The sequence below is a fragment of the Sabethes cyaneus genome, chromosome 3 (genome assembly GCF_943734655.1).
Source record: "Sabethes cyaneus chromosome 3, idSabCyanKW18_F2, whole genome shotgun sequence".
NCBI lineage: Eukaryota > Metazoa > Arthropoda > Insecta > Diptera > Culicidae > Sabethes > Sabethes cyaneus.
In genome coordinates, this window is record NC_071355.1 from 179,727,521 (window position 1) to 179,753,262 (window position 25,742).

Consider the following 25,742-nt stretch of genomic DNA (forward strand, 5'->3'; position numbering starts at 1 on the left):
GTGGATCGGACACACCTTGAGGAAGGAGCCAATGAGATCTGCAGAGAAGCACTCGACTGGAATCCGCACGGACAGCGTAGAAGGGGCAGACCCAGAGGCTCATGGCGACGCAGCTTAGTCAATGACATCCGGGCCGTAGACGAGGACCTGTGCTGGCGACAGGTAAAAGCCATGGCGGGTAACCGTTGACAATGGAGATGATTGATCTGATTTGCTAATTTGTGGTTGTGTTAGTCGTTTGTTTCTCCACAGTTTGAAAAATTCCACAGCACAGCGGGAAAGCCACCAACAGCAACAACAAATCGCGTGTGCGCAAGAGGCTTCCAGTAAGGCGTATAAATGCCTAGAAATCAGAGATTATTTTTGTAATCATTTACGTTTTAAATACGTAACAAACGGTCAATTACAATACAATAATCAGTGATAATCTTAGGTAATCATTGATAATCATTAATTTTTGGTAATTACAAGAGCATATTTACACAATATTAATAGCAATCAGAAGTAATCAGTAAGGTAATCAAAGGCAACTTTTTTCGAAGGTGTGTTGTAATCTTAGCTGTTGGAAATCCCTTACGTGTACGCACGGTGCTCCAAATAGCGTTATTATCAGAAAAAATTCTCCATAAAATCCGAGTATACCAGTCGATTTGTATTACTTTCCACCACCTTCAGTCAAAATTTTAAAAAAATTGTAGGCACAGTTTTAGAGAAACGGCCATTTAATGTCAAAAAGGCGTAAATCTCGTATAAAAAGACAAAATACATATACAATTGTGCTTATTTTATCACACAATGATTTGAAATAATCATACTGCTGTCATTATCATAAAAAGAACATAGTAGGCCTTGTTCTGACTACAACAAAAGTTAATGTAAGATTAATTTTTTTGAGATAGAGTAAGGTGGGGCAAACGTCCGATTCAAGGATTTATCAGTGCCGATTCCGCATAATTTGACAACATTGATATGGACTTGACATACTTTGATAGCTTAAAGTCCATCGTATACATTTACTATTTACGAATCATAATTGCAGAGTTAAATGGAAATGCTCAATTAGTGCGGTTTGGATGTTTTATTTCGTAATACGGGAAACGCAATATAAACATAGTTGAAGCAGCATCTCACATTACTCAAGCATCTGTTTTGAAAATGCGGTGAGAAAAATTTACAAAAATATATTTCTATTTTATATAATTTAATGAAATCTCGCCAAGCTCTAAATGGCACAAAAGTGCAATTCAATTAGTGTATTAGCAAGTGCACTAATTTAATAAATTCAAACTTCGAACTTTTGCCTCGCGGTCAACGCACTTTTTCCGTGCTAATTTGGCAAAAGTGCGATTCGGCACCTGATCAGAAAAATGATGATTTTTAATACTATTGCTCCAGAGGATTTATAGCTGAATGTAAAGATGTTGAGTTGTTACAGCAATATTAAATATAGTTTACTGTGCTTTATTTCATGAAAATTGAAGACAACTTTAAATGTCGCACTTATGCGCCACCTTACTTTAACGGATAATCACGAAGGAAATCGTAGGAAAGTTTTACAAAAAATAAAAATGCCCACTAGCGTGGCAAAAGTTCGTTTGAATCCAATTCATAATTACTAACGCATTATTTACTTGTCCATGAGGGGTCAATCCCGGCGTAGTGGTTAGCATTCACGCCTCTCACGCTGAGGACCTGGGTTCAAATCCCAACCCCGCAGAAATCACGAATGACCCAAGCTGGTTAAAGTGACTATAATCTAACAAAAAAAAAACTTGTCCATGAATCGCACTTTTGCTCCGCCCGTGAATCGCATTTTTGCCCTACAAGACGTTTTAAGGGGTTTGATCAAATTATGGAAATAGAAATATATTTTGAGAATTTCTTTCACCGAATTTTTAAAAAAGGTATTTGAGTGATGCGAAACGCTGCTGCAATGTTTCAACAAGCAATAGCCTCTATATCAATAGGAGCCGTATTTGCCATATAACGAAATATTACATCAAAACCGCTCCAAAGTAACATTTACACTTAATTCAGCAATTATGCTTTATAAACAACAAATGTTTACGATAGATTTAAGCTATCTCAGTATTCGACTATTCATATAAATGTGGTCAAATTACGGACAATCTGCACTGATAAACCATTGAATCACACTTTTGCCCCTCTTTACTCTACACATATTCACAAATATGCAGTTAATTAAAGCAAAATTCATTAATATACGAGAAAAAATTGAAAAACTCCTTTTAATACTACAATATTTTATGTCTAAAGCTTGCCACTCACTAGAGTCCGAGCCAAAACGGCTTGTAGCCTTCTTTAATGAGTGGCAAGCGACTTTACATAATAATTTATTATTATTATTCAAAACTCATTAAATCATTTATATTTCCATTATATTGCATGCAGCATATCTCAAAAATATTAAAATACTTCTACCGATATTTGGTACTCTTGTGCGCACTAAACAAGCGTATTTGTATAGCTATTGCGTCAATTTGCTTATGATTTATGCTCTTTTCATTTTAAAAGGGCTTATCTCCAAAACCGTGCCTACGATTTTTTTAAAATTTCACCCAAATATAGTGGTAAGTGCTACAAATCGGCTGGTGTACTCAGATTTCATGGAGAATTTTTTTTGATAATAACGCTATTTGGAGCACCGTGACGTACGTATACGCGGCGAAGTATGCGTATGCGACCGGTAACTGTTAACAATTTCTATATTGCTGTTATAGGGTGTTGCATAGGCGAAGTTAACTTTGTCGCTCACGTTTCAAGTTCGGTGGTTTATTTACGTAGATTTACACGATGAATTAAAATCACAAACAAAAAGCCGTAACACGTATTGCTTCGACTGTTGAGTATAAAACTGTCAGATGTGAAGACCCTACAAATATAAGTTGCTTCGTAGCGTGTGTTACAAAGGGTGTTAGCACAGACAATCAGACGAGACACTCGCGTTAATTCCATCGTCCATTCAAAAACAACTTATTTTTCAAAAAAGCATGTTTCGCAACATGTCCACACCGCGGCGCGTGAGTGTTGCTTCGGGTTTCCAGTATAAAACCATACAAATGTGAAAAACCTGTAGTATTATACCCTGCAAATGTAAAAAAAACCTACAGTGTAAAACCCTGCAAATGCAAGCTACTCCGCAACATGCAAAACAGAGGGCGCTAGTGTGCAAGAAAAATGTGTAAGACGATGGTTTTTGAAGAATTTTCTGCTATGTGTCATGTCAGTTCGTCAGTGGTGTTAGTGTCCAAGCGGGATGTGTAGTAGAGATGGTCGGGTATGAAAATTTGAATACCCGAACCCGACCCGTACCCGATCAACGAAAAAATTAAAAACCCGTACCCGACCCGAACCCGCAAGTTTGTTATTTTTGATACCCGAACCCGACCGCAACCCGACGGGTACGGGACGGGCCCGGGTACCCGACCATCTTTAGTGTTAAATGTGGTCAATAGAAATATCCGACCCAACCCGTACCCGGTTTCAAAAACAAAAATTAGGAACCCGTACCCGACCCGAACCCGCAAATTATTTTTTTTCAATACCCGAACCCGACCCGAACCCGGCGGGTACGGGTACGGGTGCGGGTTTCGGACAAATTTTCCGCTACCCGACCATCTCTAATGTGTAGGAAGATGTTTTTCAAAGAATTTCTTCTATGTGTTATCCCAAGCAACAATGTGAGTTTTATTATACTCTAATGGCGGTTTCAATGACCAATTTTGGTCTTAAATGCCATCCTAAGAGTGTAATAAAACCCAAATTGTTACTTGGGATGTCAGTGCGTCAGTGGCAGGGATGTTTTAATTTAGTTAAATAAAACCCAATACGAGCATAAAAACTAAATAGAAATTACGTTCTCAGGCCGTTTTTCTATGTACAACAACATCTTAGAGCTATGTTATTGTAATCGAAAGATCTTCGCATGCCGTGATGTAAATAAAATTCATTTAAAGTTCAAACAACGAACAAGCTCAAAGAACTACAAAGCATTGAAAATATACAAACAAGATTGAAAACACAGACACGGGAATGTATCAGCAGTTTTCTTAGCAGGCATTTATACTTTCCGGATCGTAAGATTCGGGCTCGACCTAGTTATTCAATAAATGTTAGAAATTGTTCCCAATGTTTATTTCTATGAAAGACGCAACAGAATAGTTTTCAAATGTACTTGTTTAGGCAGTCTATAGTAATAGTGATTGTAAAATTAAAGAACATCATTTTTGTCGCTAAAGTGCTTCGCTTCCGTTTCAGTGACCCAAACGGCCTGAATTTTATATAAATATAATCACTATTGTCGTCGTTGCTGCCATCGTCATTATCAACATCAGACCTATTTTGATATGAAAGGACAAAACGGGGTTGGCTGTTATTTTGCGCTTCCGGACGACTTTACTATCTGCGTATTCCAGGAAGGGTAGAATAATACTCGAGTACATTTTCGAATGGACGTGAAATAAACGAGCGAAAGCTTGGGAAGAAACACCTTGCACCGACGCCTAATTGGAAAAGTACTTGAAAATTGTACTATCATGTTGTAGCATTTAAACCAATTATAGAAGGTATGTTCAGCGATTTGAAATGTTCGAAGATTAATTATAATGTGAAATATAGGCAAAATTTTGTCCTAATATTTTACAGTTTAACTTAACGCACAATCTTTGACTTACCTTCTGTTGTAAGATTGTTGGGCAGTGGGAAATTCCCTTCAAAATAGGACCAGCAATTTTCCCTGTATTGTCTCACCATTCAAGTCGACGACCGTGTACTACTTTTGCGGTCATTTTTCTTTATTATTGTAAGCGCCTTTTTTCCAAGTGCGACTGTCCCTTTTTGTCGCCCGAACGGAGCTTTCTTCTGCCGATGCCGAGGTGGTGTGGTGGGTGGTGATTCAGTTCTCGAAGAGTGTTGGAATGATAGCAATGCTATTTTTCGCTTGGGGGATCAGTTCACACCACACAGAAGGATACACTGGCTGATGGCGTGACGTGCGGTTCAGTGAATTTTTTACGCTTCTCATCGTGGTACACATCGTTTCTTTTAATGGCCACGGAACGTAATCGCGTGGTCGATAATTTAGACATAAACTGGGATTCTACTGTCAACGGCATTGCTGGGTGATTCAGTGCTGGTACTGGTCGGTGTTGCTGTTGGATTGAGAGTCAAGCTGGAGGATGTTATGTGATCGTCAGGTGTAGGGATTTTCTCGGCTTCCGGATCTACAAAATTGTTATTTATCCGATTACAACGATGCTCGTGATCTTCGCTGCGTGATGGATCTATCTGTCCACCATCGTCCGTTTCCGATGGGTTATTATTATAGTTGTTGAAGCGGCTCTTACTGCTACTACAGTCACCACCGGAGCCAACTGGACTGCTCTCTTTCGCCCAGTTGCGCTCGAAAAGGTTGTAATTCATGTTTATTCTATTGTTATGATTAGTGCTGTCGGTGGCGGTACATGCTGGAGACGAAGACGATGGACAAATGATAGCGGACGATGAAGGGGAAAAGCTCGACTGTTCAGAAGGTCCGGGATTCGGGGTTACAGGCGGGGTCATGGTTACTGCGATGGGGCTTGATGAGCAATCTCGTCCACCTCGGTAGCCATGTCATACCCTTTCGGTTCCGTTAGATTGTGACTGCTGCTGCTGCTGCTGTTGCTGCTGCTGCTGCAGTGATGATGGGTAGCTAAACATAGAGTGACAAGTGGAATGGAAATAAAACGACACATTTCAGTGGTTGGGACTAGTAATGGAGTGTAGGAGTTTGTTAGCATGACGGTCGCAGCATACACATAAGGATTCAGAGAAAATTGTTTAATAAGAGCTTTAAAGCTTTGATATTTTGTGGTTGATTTAAACTACATTACATAATAAATTTTCTCCGTAATCTCTATTTTGGAAAGGACTAGGATTTTTAATAAAGCTTTACTATCACAACTTAAGGTAAAGCACAATATCCTAATTGTTATCAGGATAAGTCTGAAGTAAACGAGAAATAAATCGTTTCATTACGTTAATTTGTCGCTTTCCGGTTATCTTTCGTTGGTTGCCAATTTGCCGGTAACAGGAACAGGCTCGCTCAATAATGTCGAAATTGTTTCATTTTGCGAAGTTTATCGCCCATACTACAGCTGCTAATGTGAACCGATTTATCAAACATTACTACCGAGCAGGTTGTGTTTTGGATATTGCGTCGTCGAACGGAGAGTTGCCGTGCCATTAAGATTGGGTGCAATATAAATAAAATTAATGGTGCAATAAAAAGATTTTTAAAAAAATTCATCTCTACACTGAATAAAGCGAGATTTAATTTTTTTAGCTTTCCCGAGTTGTGTGCGAAGCTAAATAAAAATTTCGATACGGATAATAATATTTTTGTTTTTATCTTTATAAAATGTCGGTTAATCTTGTTGAATTCCGGTAAGTATTGAGTTTTACGTAGCTTTGCGTTTCGCTCATAAAATTATGCACTGTCTGCGTGGCTGCTGTAAATAGTGCTTGGTTCATATTGCCCCAATAAAATTTATTTTATAGCGACTGTTGTGATTAACGATGCAGCAGCTTGGGAAAGAATAAGGCAATGAATTGATTTTTACGATTCTTTTCGTTCGTTTCGTTACCATTTGATTAAATGACAGTCGAATTCATACATGGCCTTCATTATTATAACTTCTTTAAGAATTAATTTAACTCTATCATATTCACTAGGTTTTACGATTCAGGTGCCTTCATTGATTTTGTTCAAATACAGTCACCCCAGTATTATGGGCCACCCAGTATTATGGGCCAGTCTATACTTTACGTTAGTTTTATACGTAACAAATTAATATTTATCTATCGAGTATGAGTTCAATAGATAGCAGCAACATTCTGCTGCATGGTTGACAGCAATACACTCAGTTCCGATGCGTTAATTTTTTTAATTTTCCTATAGTTGTCAGTTGGCTCCAAGCGACTGTCGATTTGTTGTTATTTTTGCGGTTGTTATAAAAATTCGGTCGTGAATTATAAGCTAAATAGCGGCGTAAATTTGTGTGTCTGGGTGTAAAATGGATGGCAATCGAGGGAATAGGTATGTATTCATAGAATTACGGTGAAACCACCTAGAAAAATGCATTTTCCACTTTAATATATGAAATTAAACAATGGCCCATAATACTGGGAGCAAAATTGACTTTTCCCAGTATTATGGGTCAGCCATATAGATCAACAGTATTCGCTGTTTTTGACTATAATTGTAATTTTTTTTCTCAGAAAAACGAAAAAAGCGTGCAAGGAAAATAAATATATTACTAGTCTTCGATAGTATCGCGCAGACAGTTGCTAATATATACTTATTCTAAATTTAAAAGTCATTCTACTAATATTAAAATCATAAGAGTCAGACACTACATTGAATTCACGACAACACACATCAATAGGATTGTTCTGGCCAAATAGAGTGCGATGCATTGGAAGCCGAAAGAAATCTGATCGACGGGTAAGCCTAGGTGGTACATTGATTTGAAGCCGCTCCAGCAGTTCCGGACAGTCAATATTGTTTCCAAGAAGATCGAAGACAAATAAACGTTGCAGCAAACTTCTCCTGTTTTCCAGCGTGGGCAGACGTATAAGAGCGCATCGATGTTCGTACGGAGGCAAATGAATTGAATCATCCCAGGGCAGCCTTCGCAAGGCATACCGGATGAATTGTCGCTGGATTCGTTCAATCCGATTGATCTGGACAGCATGGACACACTATCGCTCCGTACTCCAAAATACTACGTACAATCGCGCAGTAGAGAGACTTCAGGCAATAAACATCATCGAATTGCTGCGTATTCCTTTTGACGAAGCCTAGTAACGCATATGCTTTAGCAGTGGTAACTGCAACGTGCTGAATACATATACAGAAATCGAAGCTCTATGATCTTGATATCTTGCATTACGCTCTTGATCTAGCACGACAAACCGAAAAAATTCGGGAAGTTGCAAAGGATTATAATCTACCGTACAGTACAGTTCCGCGCTATTTTTGGAAACCACCCAAAACTAATAAGCCAGGACCAAATACTTTCCTTCTTCTTGGACTTACTGACTTTACTTAGTTGGCTTGCCTTTCTAAGACAGAGCCTGATGAACAAAGTTTCTCCAATGCACTCGGTTGTGGGCCAACGCTCTCCAATTTCTCAGACTCGCTCCACCTAGTCTAACCATCTTGCTCGCTGCACCCCTGGTCGTCTTATTCCTACCGGATGTGAGGCAAATACTTTGCAGGTAGTTGTTCGGCGTTCTTGCAACTTGTCCTGCTTATCGTATTCGGATAGCATTAGCCGCCTTTTGTATACTTGGTTTGCCATGTGCTATCCTGGAGACCATCACCTTGATGAAGTCCTCTGCGTGATTAGAATGAACTTGACAATCTACTCGAAATCCGAACACAGCGCTGAGTACCATCCGTCATAGATTGAATCAGTTTGATGAGCTTCCTGAAGAAGAAGCTAAAATTGATTCTAATCTCAACTCACTCAGACAGTTGCTGAGTACAGTACAAGAACACTAAATCGCGAGAACTACACACCCACGCACCCACACACCCGCAACCCATCCACACACACACATGTGCCTCGCCTTTCTTTGAATAAAACCAGTTTTGACTGAAGTTTTTGGAGCGTCTTAGTAGACACTGAGGAAGCCTGCAAGTCGTAGGCGAAATACGTACCTGTCGTGAATAAAATATACGTAGCAGAATTCAATTGGATAAGTTTTCTTCTTTTTTAATTTTAGGAAAAAACCAGTTTTGTTTTACTGACCCATAATACTGGGAGCATTGACCCGTAATTCTGACCAGGTTTAAAAGTGACCCATAATACTGGGAATGGAATATGCTCACATTCTGTTGTTCTGCAAAAAAGTGTGTAATTTTTGAGCAAGATTGCCTACAGAACATCAAACTATGGTATATTTATAACCAATTAAGTTATAAATAATCTGTAAATTATTTAAATCTGTGTTTCTACCGATAATTTTGTAGCAGCATCATGCTTAACTGGCCCATAATACTGGGATGACTGTAGTTAAGTGCTGGTTCACAGACCCCTTAAGCCAATTTTCTTTAATGTTCTTCACATTTGATTCAGAAGGGAGACAAATGTAATGTTATTAATTATGCTTCGAATATCGCAGAAAACTTTACCTCAACATTTCTGGGCTGTTCAAAGGCTACTGAAAGTTTTCCAACTTTCGTTTCAAAACATTGATAAATAAACTGTTTGGTATTTGGTTAATTTCGTGAAATTTGGTGCCACTCGAAACTTTAGGGCCATTCCGCCTTTCATGATTCTCGAAAATAATTTTTGATCTTTCAAACCGCTTTTTCTTGCAATTGATGGAGGCGCATTATCAATTATAGCTATAGCGGTCCATTTTTTCGAATTTAATTGATGTTATTCGTAACTGTTTGAATTCGCCGGTTGCCAACTTATCAGATAAGTTCACTTATAAAATTTAATTAACAGTCACGTTTTCATGCAAAAACATTACTGATTTACTGGAACCCAGAAAAAAGTACTAATAGTTTGCTTTTAACTTATAGCATCATACGCTCACGTAATTCTCCTGGGATTGCCGAATTTCGTCCTATCTCAGACCACTTTTAAGTGTAATGGATTATGTCTGACCTTAAACATAAAGCATTATTGTTTCCAATGTTTTCGCCAAAAGCTCATGAAGAGCAGAAATTGTCTAATAGACTTTCCCTTGCAAAGGTTATAAAAAAAGGTTATTGTAAAGTACTTCAAAGAATAAATTAAAATGAAATAGTCATATCACAAAAGCATTTAAAGCAACACAAATACTAAAATAAAAGCAAAAACTTTTTTCATGAATTATGAAATTATGAATATAAAATAGCGTTAATTGTGAAGAGAACAATATAACATGGTGATGGCTTGTCTGTGTACGGGAGGGTACAGTCTACATCTAAATTCAGCTCATTTTCCTTTTCTTTTGCTAAATAAATATTATACCGATATACAACTTTAACATGTTATAACTGTTTTCTCAAGAATGTAAGTAATATCCTGTTTTTTTTTGTCCAAACCACCTGTTCCTTTGCTAGAACTAGGCCTAGGCTGAAAAACTAGAAGCAATCGGTTAATAGGCTGAAAATACCCTCCCGTACCCTATCATTGAGTTTCTTGGCCATTATTAGAACGGCTCTTATAATAGCAAAAGTTTTGATTTGGCATTTATAAAAATAGCTTGCGGGCTATATCATTATAAGAGACCGAAACGGTTGAATTTTTCGTCGTGACTTTTTGTCGCAGTATAGAAATGATCCGAATTTACCACTTATGCATTTTTGACTGGTAAATGCCAACGAGGTTTGAAAATGTCATCGGTATCATGAAAATTTTTTTGATGCGTGTATGCTAGAAATATGTCGCATGACATGTCGCAAGAAAAAATGTAAAATGTATTCAAATTTATGTCACCGATCAGTAGATTTAACAACCCCTGATTGTTATATTGCGAAACAATTTGCCGATCATAAAGCCGTTAAGTTTTGTGACACTTTATTTATCGTCAAGGTGTTGCTAAAAACAATTTAACATTTGCAGTTAAAGTGTCAAAAGGAAAAGAATTCAAAAATAATGTATAAGTTGCCATTTTAAAACTATTATAAATTATAAAAAATCTCCATGAAACTGTTCTTTTGTTGCTTGGGTATGTGATAGGAACTCAAACGCTTTTTATAATAATAGGTTGTTAAAGTATTTTGAACATTAACGCATTAAGTTGAAATTGCGTTCCATTAAGAGGTGTAAGCTATTAGACTTTTGTTTACATTCGACTAAGTATGGGACACTGGACATGGTACATTAGACTTGGTGCACTGGACTTAGGACACCGGAATTTTACACTAAATATGGGACTGAAACTGGGAGTGGGACTGCGACTGGGACTAATACTGGGACATTGGAACAGAGGACTTGGACTGAGACATTGAGACTGGGACACTGGGACACCGGAACTGTAATAATAGGGCTGAGATACTGATACTGGGCCACTGGGACAGTGACAATGGAACGGGGACACTAGAGCTGGGACACTGGGGCTTGAAAACGGTAACTGGGACTAGGTATGGGAATGGGGCTTAGACTGAGACTGAGACTAAGACTGGGACGTTAGAACTGGGATTGAGACACTGGAAATGGAACTGTGACATTGGAACTGGAACACTGAGCCTGGGAGTGGGACTGAAGGGTGTCCCACATTAAATTGCATAACGGGAAAAAACGCTGTAGAAAATTACCTAATTGACCGATCTTTTTCAAACCTTCAGACAATAAACTGTAGCCCATTAGTAAGCTTTTGGTATATTTATTTCATTCAACTTTAATACCATAACCGTATGCTCGCACCTTCCGCTTGACTCATAAGGTTCTGCACAACATCTGCTGCAGTGTCTTCTGCACGAAAACCCACCTTTTCTTTCATGTTTCATGTCTTCCTCAGATTTGACCTCCTTGGGATGCTTCCATAGTACCTACTTCATAATAGCCCAGTATTTTTCGATGGGCCTTACTTCTGGTGCGTTAGGGAGGCTCATGTCGTAGGGTACGAAAGTGACCCCGTTGGCTTCGTACCACTCCAGGACATCCTTCAAATAGTGGAACGAAGCTTAGCTCCGGTCAGAAGATAGTAGGGCAGCGTAAGCAGACGCTTTTGTAGACACTCCTTGAGGTAGATCTGCCCGTTTACAGTCCCGGTAGTCACGAACGGCGCACTCCGTTTGCTATATGAGCAGTTCGCTTGCCAAATAATATATTTCTTGGCAAACTTTGAAAGTTTCTGCTTCCTTACTTCCTCCGGAACATCAAACTTGTGCTGGGCGGTAAAGAACAGCCCCGGAAACTGCCGGAAGTCTGCATTGACGTAACTCTCATCATCCATTATGAGACAATGAGGCTTGGTCAGTATCTGTGTTACAGTTTCCGGGCCTGTGACTTTCCCATCGTATTTTGACGTTCGTCACTAATTGGAGCTTTCTGCAGTTTGTATGTATGATAGTCTCTCCCGGTCCTCGACTCTCTGAAGGAAAGACTTGGACAGATTCAACTTTTTGGTCACATCCCTGACTGGAGATTACGCTTAAACGCGTTCATGACGCGCTTGTGATCTTTATCACTAATAGAACAACCATTATGACCGCATTTCTCTTTCCGTTCGATGGTTTCGTAGTAACGTTTAATAACACAACTCACTGTTGATTGCACGAATCCGAGTTGTTTTCTGATGTCGCGATGAGAAAGTTGTAAGATTTTCCAGGTGCTTGCGCAAAATCAATTCGCGACGTTACTTTTCGGGTGACGCCATTTTTTCCGATTTTCGAAAACTGATAGTAATAAGAATATAGTGTAAACAATATACTCTAAACTACTTATACCCAATAAGAGAAAATACTCAACGGATAATTTTGTACAGCGTTTTTCCGTGAAGCAATTTGATGTGGGACACCATTTACTGGGAAAGGGACTGGGTTTGGGAATGGCAATGGCTGTGGGAATAAAAATGAAACTGAGACGCTGGGACTGGGATTAGGACTGGGACTGGGACTGGGACTGGGACTGGGACTGGGACTGGGACTGGGACTGGGACTGGGACTGGGACTGGGACTGGGACTGGGACTGGGACTGGGACTGGGACTGGGACTGGGACTGGGACTGGGACTGGGACTGGGACTGGGACTGGGACTGGGACTGGGACTGGGACTGGGACTGGGACTGGGACTGGGACTGGGACTGGGACTGGGACTGGGACTGGGACTGGGACTGGGACTGGGACTGGGACTGGGACTGGGACTGGGACTGGGACTGGGACTGGGACTGGGACTGGGACTGGGACTGGGACTGGGACTGGGACTGGGACTGGGACTGGGACTGGGACTGGGACTGGGACTGGGACTGGGACTGGGACTGGGACTGGGACTGGGACTGGGACTGGGACTGGGACTGGGACTGGGACTGGGACTGGGACTGGGACTGGGACTGGGACTGGGACTGGGACTGGGACTGGGACTGGGACTGGGACTGGGACTGGGACTGGGACTGGGACTGGGACTGGGACTGGGACTGGGACTGGGACTGGGACTGGGACTGGGACTGGGACTGGGACTGGGACTGGGACTGGGACTGGGACTGGGACTGGGACTGGGACTGGGACTGGGACTGGGACTGGGACTGGGACTGGGACTGGGACTGGGACTGGGACTGGGACTGGGACTGGGACTGGGACTGGGACTGGGACTGGGACTGGGACTGGGACTGGGACTGGGACTGGGACTGGGACTGGGACTGGGACTGGGACTGGGACTGGGACTGGGACTGGGACTGGGACTGGGACTGGGACTGGGACTGGGACTGGGACTGGGACTGGGACTGGGACTGGGACTGGGACTGGGACTGGGACTGGGACTGGGACTGGGACTGGGACTGGGACTGGGACTGGGACTGGGACTGGGACTGGGACTGGGACTGGGACTGGGACTGGGACTGGGACTGGGACTGGGACTGGGACTGGGACTGGGACTGGGACTGGGACTGGGACTGGGACTGGGACTGGGACTGGGACTGGGACTGGGACTGGGACTGGGACTGGGACTGGGACTGGGACTGGGACTGGGACTGTGGGACTGTAACTGGGGCTGGAAATGGGACGTTCGAATTGAGGATTGGTATTAAAACTCTGGAGCTGGGACACTGAGATTGGGCCACTGGGACACTGGAAGTAAGACTGAGACAGAGACGTAAACTTATTTCATTAAAAATTCATATTTAGGTAATTAAAGTATATTTAACAGCTGTTAACACATGACATAAACAGGGTTGTCACATGCACAGATTATTCTGGGTTTAACAGATATTTGAAAGAAATCGCCCGTACAGAATCTGTATGCATAGAATACAGATTTTTTGAAAATTTCACAGAACTTTTACATGAGAGTGAAAGAGACGGAAATAGTCAGCAAATGACTCTCCGTCTCTTTCATTCTCATTGGTTTGCATTTGGCAGATATTTGCATAGATATTTTTCCTCGCTGTACAGATGGAAAGGTTTTTCCAACAAAAAACACAGAATTATATGTGGTATCCCTGGACATAAACACAATGAAACTTGGAACTAAATTATCACTGAAACAATGGTAACGCAAAGTGTATATGAACAAAAATGTCTCGAAATAAGTAAAAGGGTTGCGTCCCTTTTGCATTTGGACCGAGTGCAGTTGTATATGTGGTTGGGTGACAAGGGTGGGAAGGTTCCGAAAAGAGGGGAGAGGCGCTACAGGGGGCGGTCAAAATAACGAAAAACGATTTTGTTTCTTTTCCATTATACAGATGCATATACGTAGGAACACAGATGCGTATCTGATTGTGATACAAGAGTGCTGGGAGCCCGTTCTGTATGTATATTCCGCCATACCTCCGCAACACCTGGATTTTTCTCAATCAAACTCAAGCAAACCAAGCTTGGCATGATGGGATGCTCATAGAAAAATTGACAAAAAGTGGATAACACTGTCAAGGGGGTAAGAGGTCAAAATAAGAAGATACAAGAGGAGAGGTCCAAATTTTCTTTAGAATAGGCACCAACTTTTCAAAAGGACGAAAATGTAAACAAATCGAGTGAAAGTTATTTCCTGCTGGACTGCTCTATCAGATCAATTTGTTAGTTTAAGTACTTGAGAATAATCAAGAAAACTTTTTAAATACTTTTATACTCTGAGAACATAATTTCGTATTTTTTTTTTAAATATTCGTAAAACTACATTCATAGTTTATAAAAAAACCCTATCTTTTAAAAACATTCGCAGGTTTATTTTCTATAGCACATGTTGTTATTACGAATGGTTCGTCTTTGGTACGACAACACATTCGCAGTGCACTCTGCATCATAACGCATTTGATGCACGGTTATTGTCTGGTTTGGTTATCGACGAGATCGTGTTGTGAAGATTGTACGTAAAAGAAAATATACTTGTGTAATTATGACCTGTTTCATGTGCATTTGCATTTTATCCTGTTCCATTCAAACAATACTTATTTATCGAACCGGAGAGCAGAAACAAGTATTCTCTTGCCTTGTTTGCGGACACGAAAGGTTGGTTAATACCTGTAAAATCGAAGTTAACCTGAAAATGTCCGGAAAATTCGTTTCAACCTGGTTGATTCTGGTAGTCTTTTCGAAAACATGAAAGATTTCTTTCATTTTTCGAATTAAAGCTTCCAAGCGAGATTCATGTCCACGGTTTTTAATCATGAAGATGGTGTATATTGAGGATGAGGATCGTCGGCGATGCAAATGAAAGACGGAAACCACGAATAAAAGTAAATACAAAGAGCGATTGTACGAAGTGGAAGTTCGTTACTATCGAGAAACAAATTCAAAAAAAAATCTGGTCTCTTACTTCTTGTTTTATTTTCAAAAATGCTTATGGCTTCATTGCAAATTGTAATTGAAGAGCGATAAAATAATTCAACTAAATAAGCTCTTAAAAGCAAGCATATTAAAAAGATATAGATAGTTTCGTTCTTTTGACATTAGACTTGTTGATTTGTTGTGGGCATGGGCCTTTTCCTTATTCTGGCATTTATTAGCAGGCATCAATTTATCTTTTTCCTCCATAATATTTTAAGGATCTGGTCTAGCAAGTTAAAACCGAATACATCTCTTTTTCCTATGGATTTTGCCTCATTTATCAGCAATATTGTAGCGAAAACGTAACCAACCATGTGAGTCCGAAAACGAAAGTCATAAGATTTGAAAATTGGTAAATTTTTCGGTGAAGTTCGTAACGTATCGATTTAATCAATCAATCGCTCACTTTATCATTTTGGTTAAATGGTAAAACTGTCGCTTGCATCGACGACGGTTGCAACCGTAATTAATTAATAATAATGCGCCTCCATAATTTGCATCGAAAAGCGAACGCCATGTTCTCTGTCAATTTGTAAACTTGTAACGCTGAACGTGTGCTAAAAAGACGGAGTAGAAGTGGAAACAGGTACGAGTACAGTTAGTTTTAGTTAGATTCTAGTATTTTCGTTCTCGTAGTTTAATGGGAGAGATGGAAAGCAAGCGAAATATATCAAAATCCACGTCGCGCCCTAGATGCACAAGTTTTTAACGTCACTTCTTGTACAAAACGGAAGCTGCTATTAGGTTTTCAGCCGGCGCAATGCAATGCAAAGGGGCTGGGGAGGAGCTTAAAGGGCGTGAAGGTAGTAGGTTGGATGAAAAAATGTAGGAAATTCATTTTAACAGCGGAAACAAACCAAATTAAGTTGGATGAGTGATTGCAATTTGGAAGTGGTGGCAGCCAGTCTATAAACTTGCGGCTGATTTCGAGCGTGTCTTTTACCAAGACCAAGTATTTCCAAACGATACCGATCGTCGTCAAGCGCAATATTAGATAGTACTCTCATAGAATAGCATTCTCATAGGAACCAGTAAAAACAATTGGTTTGTACATTGAAATGCATCAAAATTCACATTCAATGCACTTGGCATACCAACTACACTAGTGGTTTTGAATATTATTCGAATGTGTTATACAAACTAAATCTACAATACTCACCCTATCGAATTGGCCGTCCCGGAGTAGCAGCTGTTGCTGCCGCTGTGTCCGTCCTCGGTGATCCCACTGTTTTCCTTGAGCGAATCCTCCTTCGGCGGATGTTTATGCTTGTAGGACGAGTGCAGTCCACTGCCACCGATGCTTTTCCCGAGGGGGCTCTTCAGTGTAAAGTAGCCACCCGGTTTCGGCTTGAGGTGGCGATTGTTCATTTCCATATGAACAATCTTCATGAATTCAATTTGAGCAGCGAGTTTCTGAATTTCTTCCTTGGGAGAAAAGTTTATCAGGATCAAACAGTGAACGAGACAAGAAAAAAAAATGCAGAAAAAAAAAACAAAGAATGAGAAACGTAGGAAATGTTCTTTGTATTGCACCGCTTGTCGTGACAACGGAATTGGAGCGTGCTAACTACCTTCAGTTCTTCGTTCTCCTGGTACAAATCTGCGGTTTCCTCGGGGACCAGTCCGATGCCGTTGAGCGAAAACGATGCGGTTATGCCCCGTTTCCGGGCCCGCTGATCCCACTGATCTCCCTGTCCTCGCAGTATCCGTAGGACTTTCGGGCCAAATACCAGTGCTATCGTTACGGATGTGCTAAGCTGAGTTCGAATGAAACCCAACAGGTATTTAATATCTGGCCCCGCTTGGGGAAAGATAAATAAGCTGTAAGTGTACAAACACACACATTGAGAGAAGATTAAAGGGAAAACTTCTGAAGCGGAATGCGGTCGCCGCTTATGTCGATCTGGTGAATGTTTCACCGTCTCGTATGGGTGTGGGTGAAAATGGTTGTAATTATGCAAGTGGAAAATCGTCAGCTGACGATTTGAATCTATTTGGAGGATTACGGTGCAGCTATCATACTGGTATTTGATTTCTCTGAACATAGTCCCAAGTTCAATGAATCTGTCATTTACTTAACTACTGAGTAAAGAATAATCAGTTTATAATTATGCAATTAGTTGCACCAGTTTTTGCTGAATATTTTGTTGACTTCAATTTCAAATCATCATTAAAAAGGTTTGAAACATTGATTAGTTTGGTGGTTTGAAGCATTTTCAGTCTAGTCAAGCAACAGCTTGATACCAATTAAATCTTTGTTATAACGCCCTGTCCTTCTCCTTAAATGGCAAGCTTGTACTATTAAATTCAATAGTCACGCAATTGTTCTGTATGCATAATAATAGTGGGTTGCAATGTCTGTTGAATCTATGGTGAAGGACAAATCTCTTGAGAGAGACGTACAACAATGCTCCGCTTTCTTGGCCAGAAGAACAACTTCAGTGAAAAGCATTCAGAGACTTGTTAGCACGTGCCATGTGCCACACAATTCTTTTCACCTCCGCCAGAATCTTGAAAGCAAAATAAAAAGTTTTAACAGCTCAACAAGCTTTCACTTAAACGTGAGACAAACTTGACGTCAAAGGTGACATATAAACGTTTGCAAGATAGCTTCTCTGGTGATCATGTTTGCAGTGTGGTACATTTGTTTATAACACCAGCAGTTGGCATTGAAAATAGATTTGAATTAAGTAGTTTTGATTTATTCAAAGTCTATGTTTGTTATTTCTTAACTTGAAAAAAAAAACGACCATAATAAACTATAAATTATGAACCAGCTTCTGTGGTTTCGCCCTGATTTACATTAAAAGCATGAATAGATGCATCAGGCAGCGAAGTGACAAGGATTTAAAAGTACACTATTATTATAGACAATGGTAAGCCCGCAGGATACTTACTGAAATGCGACCATGGTGGTGTTTACCAGCGCGATATTGTAGATGGCATACGAAATGAGCCGCGCCTCGTTGTACAGTGATTCAGCATTGCGTACGTTGTAGCACACCCGGATGCCCCAGGCTAGGAACAGCACCTCCCCGATGGCCAGACTGTGGTCCCACCAGTTGTACGAGCATTGTTTGAATATTAGCCCGTTCTTGTCGACAATCTATGTGTTGTGGGCGTATGATGTGGTTTGTTTCATGGAGAGAGAGAGGGAGAGATAGAAAGTTATACCAAGATTAATTGACTAGTTAAGATAAATACCAGAGATTCAGCAGTCCAGTTTAGCATAATCTACATTCGCATATGCTGTTGTTTTACGAATGAAATCGTGCTTACCACAATGGATTATAGATAATCTAGTTTCGGACCGATGAGGTGTCAGTAATGCAAGGAATAATGGGAAATTCTGCTACTGTATTATCTGCATGACTAATTACAGACTTGTATTTATATACATGACTTCGCTTGTAACAGTAAATTAAATCAAATTTCAGACTACATCATTGAAACACTTGAGGGAACCAAACGTATTAACTGCGCAACAATAAAATTGTCGCAACATTCAAACAATTTGTCTCTGGAGAGCCATCAAATAAAACGATATATACGTCTATGTTTTTTTGCGAAGAAAAGATACTGTTGCTTCAGAGCTTCTGTCTTGGAAGATTGAAGCGTAGAACACGCCATTTAGACTAAGTAGGTGTACTGAAAAAATACAATTTAAATCAATTTTACAACGTCAGTAAGAGATCAAATCAATTGCTCGATAAGCACGATTTTTTTCTGCAGTAAATTTTCACATTTGAGAATTGAACATTTCTTAGTACTCACCTTCTCTGCGAATGGTGGCGCCGACAGGGTCCAGGTACCCAGGAAAATTAGCATCACCAAAAGTATTGGAACCATCCACTGGAGCAGTTGCTTATCCGTAAGTTTAACTTTATGTGCTGATTTAACGCGATAGGTCAACGAAACCCTCCAGGTCTTCATTAGCAGGGCGGTGTAAGTTACGCAGAAGCCCATATGACGTGTCCACTTTGTGGCAATGCACGAGTAAGTGTCCAGAATTGGAAAGATGGCAGCCATCTCTAAATACATGAAGGCACAACCCAGCAGGGTGATGGTCAGGAAAATTGGACTGGCCACTTTGAATACCTTGACCTTACGGTACTGGTACATGTAGAGTGCGAGAACTACGGTAAAACCGGCGCACATCACCGAGAATGTTAGCAGCGTAGTCCTGTGGTAATCGAAAATAAATTATTTTTGGTGTTGCATATCAACGTTTTTTTAATCAAAAGGTTCACATTTAATTTTTTTATTTTGCATTCTTCATTTTTCATTTTACGTCTCTCATTCTTCATTTTTCACATGCCATTTTTCCTTTTTCATTTTCATTTTTCGTTCTACATTTTACATTTTTCATTTTGTATTTTTAATTTTTTTAAATTTTATATCTTTGTTAAGAAAATCTTTATTGTGGAATACTAAAAATGTCAGTGAGTTATAATATACCTCAAGACATTTGTACATCATAAAATCTAAACCCCAAAATTCTGAATACAAAAAATGATCAAAAAATCAGCGGATGAACAAGAGAATGGAAGACTCAAACATACCAAGAATCAAAGATCTAGGATTACGAAAATGAAAAAAATAAAATAAACTGAAAAACTATAACATTAAAAAAAAATACGATCAAAAAATTTAGAAGTCACAAAACAGAAACACCAGAAAAAAAGGAAAGTTGAAAAAACGTTGCTAAAAACGAAAAAGAATCAAGGAATTTCCAAATTAACAAAGGAAAAATTATAAATCATTGGAATAATGACAATAGAAATTAAGAGAATCAAAAAATAGACTATAAATCTCAAAATCAAAATCTGCATTTCCAAAAAATTATGAACACGAAAAAATTAGAAGATCAAAATTAGGCCATTGCAAATCATATTTAAAGTTTTTGTCACCCTCCCCATGGAAATTGGCTTGAAAAATCGGGGGGCAAAAAAATAATTTGTAGGATATGAGTTAAATTTCTTTTTATAAAATCAATTGTCTGGGGGCTCTACAGTCTGAAAAACTCGAAAAATGAGTCTCCGTGTTGAATTAACGCTTCTAGCACGAAACAGAAATGGAAATTCGAACAATGGAATTTCCGAAAATCGTCCAAAAAAATTTTCCTTCGTTTTTGTCTTTTTTCGTATATTTTTGCATAGAAAATAATAACGTATATATTATAAGCAAGAACGTTTTTCACGTTTAAACCTTAAATAAAAATTATTAAAATCCATGTTTTCCATTTCCATTTTTTTTGTTCGATTAAAAAATTCACTTTGTTTTTTTTTCGCCCTCCCCCCTTCAGTGGCCGAACACCGGAAGGACAAAAACTTTATAAAATATTTTTAATGGCCTTATACAAAATCAAAAAATCTGAAAATAAAGATAAGAATTACCAATGAACAATTTGGGGAAACGAAAAACCAGCAAGTAAGGAATCGGGGATCAGAAAATTTGTAAATATTAAACTAAAAACGAAAAATAAAACGAGAAAATCAAAAAATCTAAAATTTTGAAATACTGAAATCTAACAATTTGAAAATTGGCAGAAAACTGGAAATCAGAGAATCAAATAATTAAAAACTAAACTTGTAAAAAATCGAAAAAGAACAAAACAAAAAACCAAGAATCGAGGAATTCAGAAAAGCGGAAAATCAGTAAATCAGACAATTAGCAAAACAAACGGACAAAAAATTGTAAATTTAGAAGGTCAAAGAATCAGAAAAAAAAAGAAAATCAAAAATCAGTAAATCAGCATACCATAAATTTAATAAACCAGAAAATCGAAAAACAGATAATGAATCAAAAAATCTAAAAATCTGAAATATTGAAAATTTAACCATTTGAAAATCAGAAGGTCGAAAGAAAGCGGTAAATCAGACAGTAGTGAAGTTACGATACTATCGATAATGAATCGAAATGGACCTTTTTTCGCGACACTTAATAATTTTGAATCGATGTGAACTATTCGATATTTTTCAAGTATCGACGTATTTGGACAGAATCGAAGAGTATTTAGTTAGTCGCTAGTGTTGATCAAGTGGAATGGTCCGATTAAATGCCGATTAACAACCTGCCATCATCAATAAAGTTCCTGGACCTTCAACGGCGCGGACCATCAGTGATGATCTGACATGTCCGGGGCTTAAAATATGCTAAGAGAATGATATCATCGAAATATCGATTTTTTCTGTTATTAGTATCGAATCGACAATCGATGCTTTCTTAAATTTCAACGTTACTATCAGAAAGCTAAAACAATCAGAAAATAAAACATTAGGAAATATAAAAATCAGAAAATAAACGAATTATAAAATCGGAGCGTCAGAAAATCAAAAAATTACAAATTAAAAAATAAACTTATCAACAAATCATAAATTCTGAAAATCTTGAAATCAGAAAATTTGAATATCAGAATTTATTAAAATATTAAATGCATAAAATAAGATGATGTAAGGTATAAAATAGAAAGCCAGAAAAATCTATACCTATAAAAATGGATTTCTGTCTGTCTGTCTATCCGTTATGTTCCTTATAGAATCTAAAACAACTGAACCGATCGGCGTGAAAATTTGGGGCCAGGGAAGGTACTTATGATGGTTAGAGACCTCTCCCCCCACTAAGAGGGGGGGGGGCTCCCATACAAATCTATACCCGTAAAAATGGATTTCTGTCTGTCTGTCTGTGACATATTTCAGCTTTACGGGACACCATGCCCATCCCGCCGATCAGTTCCTTTCGAACCACATCCCTGGCATTACAACTGGAAACTAAAGTCCCCTTTTAGTCGACAATTTTACAAGCTTTTTGCTAAAAATTTGGCAAAACAAGGCTCAATTTACACAGTAAAAATGGTTGCTAATTGTGTCCCCTAACGCTGGAATGTGTCCTGTCTGTCTGTCTGTCTGCCCGTAGGTTCCTTACAGAATCGAAAACTACTGGGGCCGAGGAAGGTTCTTATGATGATTAGAGACTTCTCCCCCCATTAAGCGGGGTGGGGGGCTCCCATGCAAATCTATACTTTTAAAACTGGATTTCTGTCTGTCTGCCCGTATGTTCCTTATAGAATCGAAAACTGCTGAACCGATAGGCGTGAAAATTTGCTTGTAAGGGTTTTTGGGGCCGGAGAAGGTTCTTATGATGGTTAGAGACCCCTCCCACCACTAAGAGGGGGGGGCTCCCATACAAATGAAATACAAATTTCTGCATAACTCGAGAGCGAGTCAAGTAAATAGAACAAAATTTGGCATGTGGCTGTTTTAGGAGACAAGAATTTTTTCTATGGTGAATTGACACTCCTCCCCTCTTTAGGAGGGAAATTATGACCCCTCCCTCCTTCAAGATGGGAGGGGACTCCCATACAAATGAAAGGCAATTTTCCTTATAACTCAAGAACTAATCAAGCAAATGGAACCAAATTTGACATGTGGAGGTTTTTGGAGGCAAGAATTTTTTCTATGGTGAATTGAAACCTATCCCCACTTTAGGAGGGGGGGGGGGGCTCCTATACAAATGAAATACAAATTTCCTCATAACTCGAGAACCAATTAATTAAATGGAACCATATTCGGCATGTAGGTGTTTTTGGAAGCATGATTTTTTTCTATGATGAATTAGGACCCCTTACCTTTTTAGGAGGGGGGAGGCTCCCATACGAATGAAATGCAAATTTCCTCATAACTCCAGAACTAATCAAACAACTGGAACCAAATTTGGCATGTGGGTGTTTTAGGAGGCAATTTTTTTTCTATGGTGAATTGGGACCCCTCCCCTCCATAGGAAGGGAATAATGACTCCTCTCCCTTTTAAGAGGGGGGGCTTCCATACAAATGAAATACAAATTTCCTCATAACTCGAGAACTAATCAAGCAAATGGAACCAAATTTGACATGTGGATGTTTTCGGAGACAAGAATTTTTTCTATGGTGAATTGAAACTTCTCCCTACTTTTGGAGCGGGGGCTCCTATACAAATGAAATACAAATTTCCTCATAACTCGAGAACCAATTAATCAAATGGAACCATATTTGGTTGATGAAAAAAATTTTCATAGCTCTTCTAATGTTTCTTCTCACAAAAACATATTTATTCCCTCACATGAAGTACAAAATGACTTGACCAACATAAATCGATATCAAGATGAAAAAAGTTGCAGAAAATTAGACAATTTGAAATTCAGAAAATTAGAAATTTAGAAAATTAGAAAAGTAAACCGTCTGAAAATTTTAAAAAGCAGATAATGAAAAGAAAAAAGGAGAATCACGAAATTAAAAATTAGAAGAGAATCAAACATCAGAACATTATAAAAATTGAAAAACAGAAAATTAGACAATAAGAACATTAGAAAATAAGGCCAGGAAAACAGAGAAACGTTGAAAATTATAAAACGAGAACATATCAATCAATCGACAATCAGGGAAACAAAACATTAAAAAATAACATAATCAGAAAATCAGAATATCAAAAAATCGCTATGCTAAAAAATTAGATATAATGGGATAAAAAAACTGACATTCAGAAAATCAAAAAGTTAAGAAATATGGAAATGAAAAAATAAAAAATTCGAAAACTTAGTTAGGTCGTTACAAATATTTTATAAAGTTTTTGTCCTTCCGGTGTTGGGCCCCTGAAGGGGGGGGGGGGCGAAAAAAAAACAATGAGATTCTTTTAATTGAGCAAAAAAAATATTGATTTGAGGCATTTTTACTTAAAGTTTAAACGTGAAAACCAAATCTATTCTTGCTTTTAATATATACGTTATTATTTTCCATGCAAAAATCTACGAAAAAAAAAGACAAAAACGAAAGAAAAATTTTTCGGAAATGTTGTTCGAATTCCCATTTCTGTTTCGTGATAGAAGTATTAACTCAACTCGTACACTCATTTTTCGTGTTTTTCAAGCTGAAGAACCCACAGACAATTGATTTTATGAATAAAAATTAGCTCATATTCTACAAATTATTTTTTTGCCCCTCGAGTTTTCAAGCCAATTTCCAAGGGGGGTGACAAAAACTTTTGAAATTATTCGCAATGGCCTTAATGACTTGAAATTAAATAAAAGAAAACTTTCCAAATTAAATTCTACTATTTATATTTATTCGCAAAAGATACGCAGAAGATCGCCTAGTTCGAAAACAGAAACTGATGAAGCCTACAAGTCGTAGGCAAAATACGTATCTGTGACGAATAAATATAAATAGTAGAATTTAATTTGAAAAAAAGTTTACTTTTATTTAATTTCAGGTCTGTTAATGAGGCAGTCAGAAAATGGTGAAGTATGAATATTAGAGAAATATAAAATATAAAAAAAATTAATTGAAAAGTTAAACATTAGAATATCGGAAAATCAGAAAATTAAAAATTCAGAAAATGAGTCAATTAGAAATATTCAGAAAATCTGCAATGCAGAAATCCAACAATTCGGAAAATCAGGGAGTCAGTAAACCAGGAAATCAAAAATTAGAAATCAGAAGATCAGTAAAGCGGAAAAACGAAAAAAAAGAATAAAAATTTGATTACTCGAATATTCTACAAATTGAGTAAATCAGGGTACCAGTTTGATTCAACGAGCAGAAATTCAGAGAAGTACACAAGCAGGTCAAAGTTAGAAAAAATTAAAAAAAAGTGGAAAATTTAATTACTGGGATGAAACCAGATCTCAGGAAGTCGATAAAAACAAATCAGGAAAATGAAACATAAGACCACAGTCGAAAAAGACAATCACTCAATCAGAAATCAACCATATTTTAAAATCAAACATCCTGCGAATCAAGAAATATTTCACTAAGATATCAGATTGTCAAAAAAACAAATCGCAGAGCTGAAGCATCAGAATATTGAAGAATTGTACTTGGATTGATTGAAAACGCCATATTGATAATTTATTCTTTAGCTCTGTACCTCTGAGCGTTGTTTTGTTCGCAAAGCTTTGAACTAATATCTACATGATAAGTCACAATCGATGTCCAACTTACCTAAATACCCAATTGTAAACCGCTAGACACGCCTCGGGACCAGTGCACGTTCCACAACCGGGAGCACACCGAACGCATATGAAAACATCCATATAGTAGGTGCTGATGTTGTCCCTGTACTCCTGGAAGGCAACCTCCATGATGCTGCCATTGAATCCCCTCGGGTGAGGGGCGGAGTAAAAACCATCCTTGCACTTACACTCGTAGGCTCCGCGAGTCCAGCCCTGGACGACTTTCTGGTTTCGTTTGATCATAGCTGCCAAGCTACTCGCCCCGTTACTG

The 25,742-nt window shown here is 38.6% G+C and overlaps 1 protein-coding gene across 1 annotated transcript in view; it reads right to left on the reverse strand.

Moving 5' to 3' along the window:
- Positions 1-5,634: 5,634 nt before the first annotated feature.
- Positions 5,635-25,742, reverse strand: part of LOC128740456 (probable G-protein coupled receptor CG31760) — a 42,431-nt gene continuing 22,323 nt past the window's right edge. Inside the window, exons 6-11 of the mRNA XM_053835997.1 lie at positions 25,461-25,696; positions 19,261-19,669; positions 18,384-18,592; positions 17,058-17,307; positions 16,646-16,911; positions 5,635-5,713 (exon numbers count right to left, since the gene is read on the reverse strand). Of these exons, the coding sequence (XP_053691972.1) occupies positions 5,635-5,713; positions 16,646-16,911; positions 17,058-17,307; positions 18,384-18,592; positions 19,261-19,669; positions 25,461-25,696 (1,449 nt within the window). The remainder of the gene's footprint in view (positions 5,714-16,645; positions 16,912-17,057; positions 17,308-18,383; positions 18,593-19,260; positions 19,670-25,460; positions 25,697-25,742) is intronic.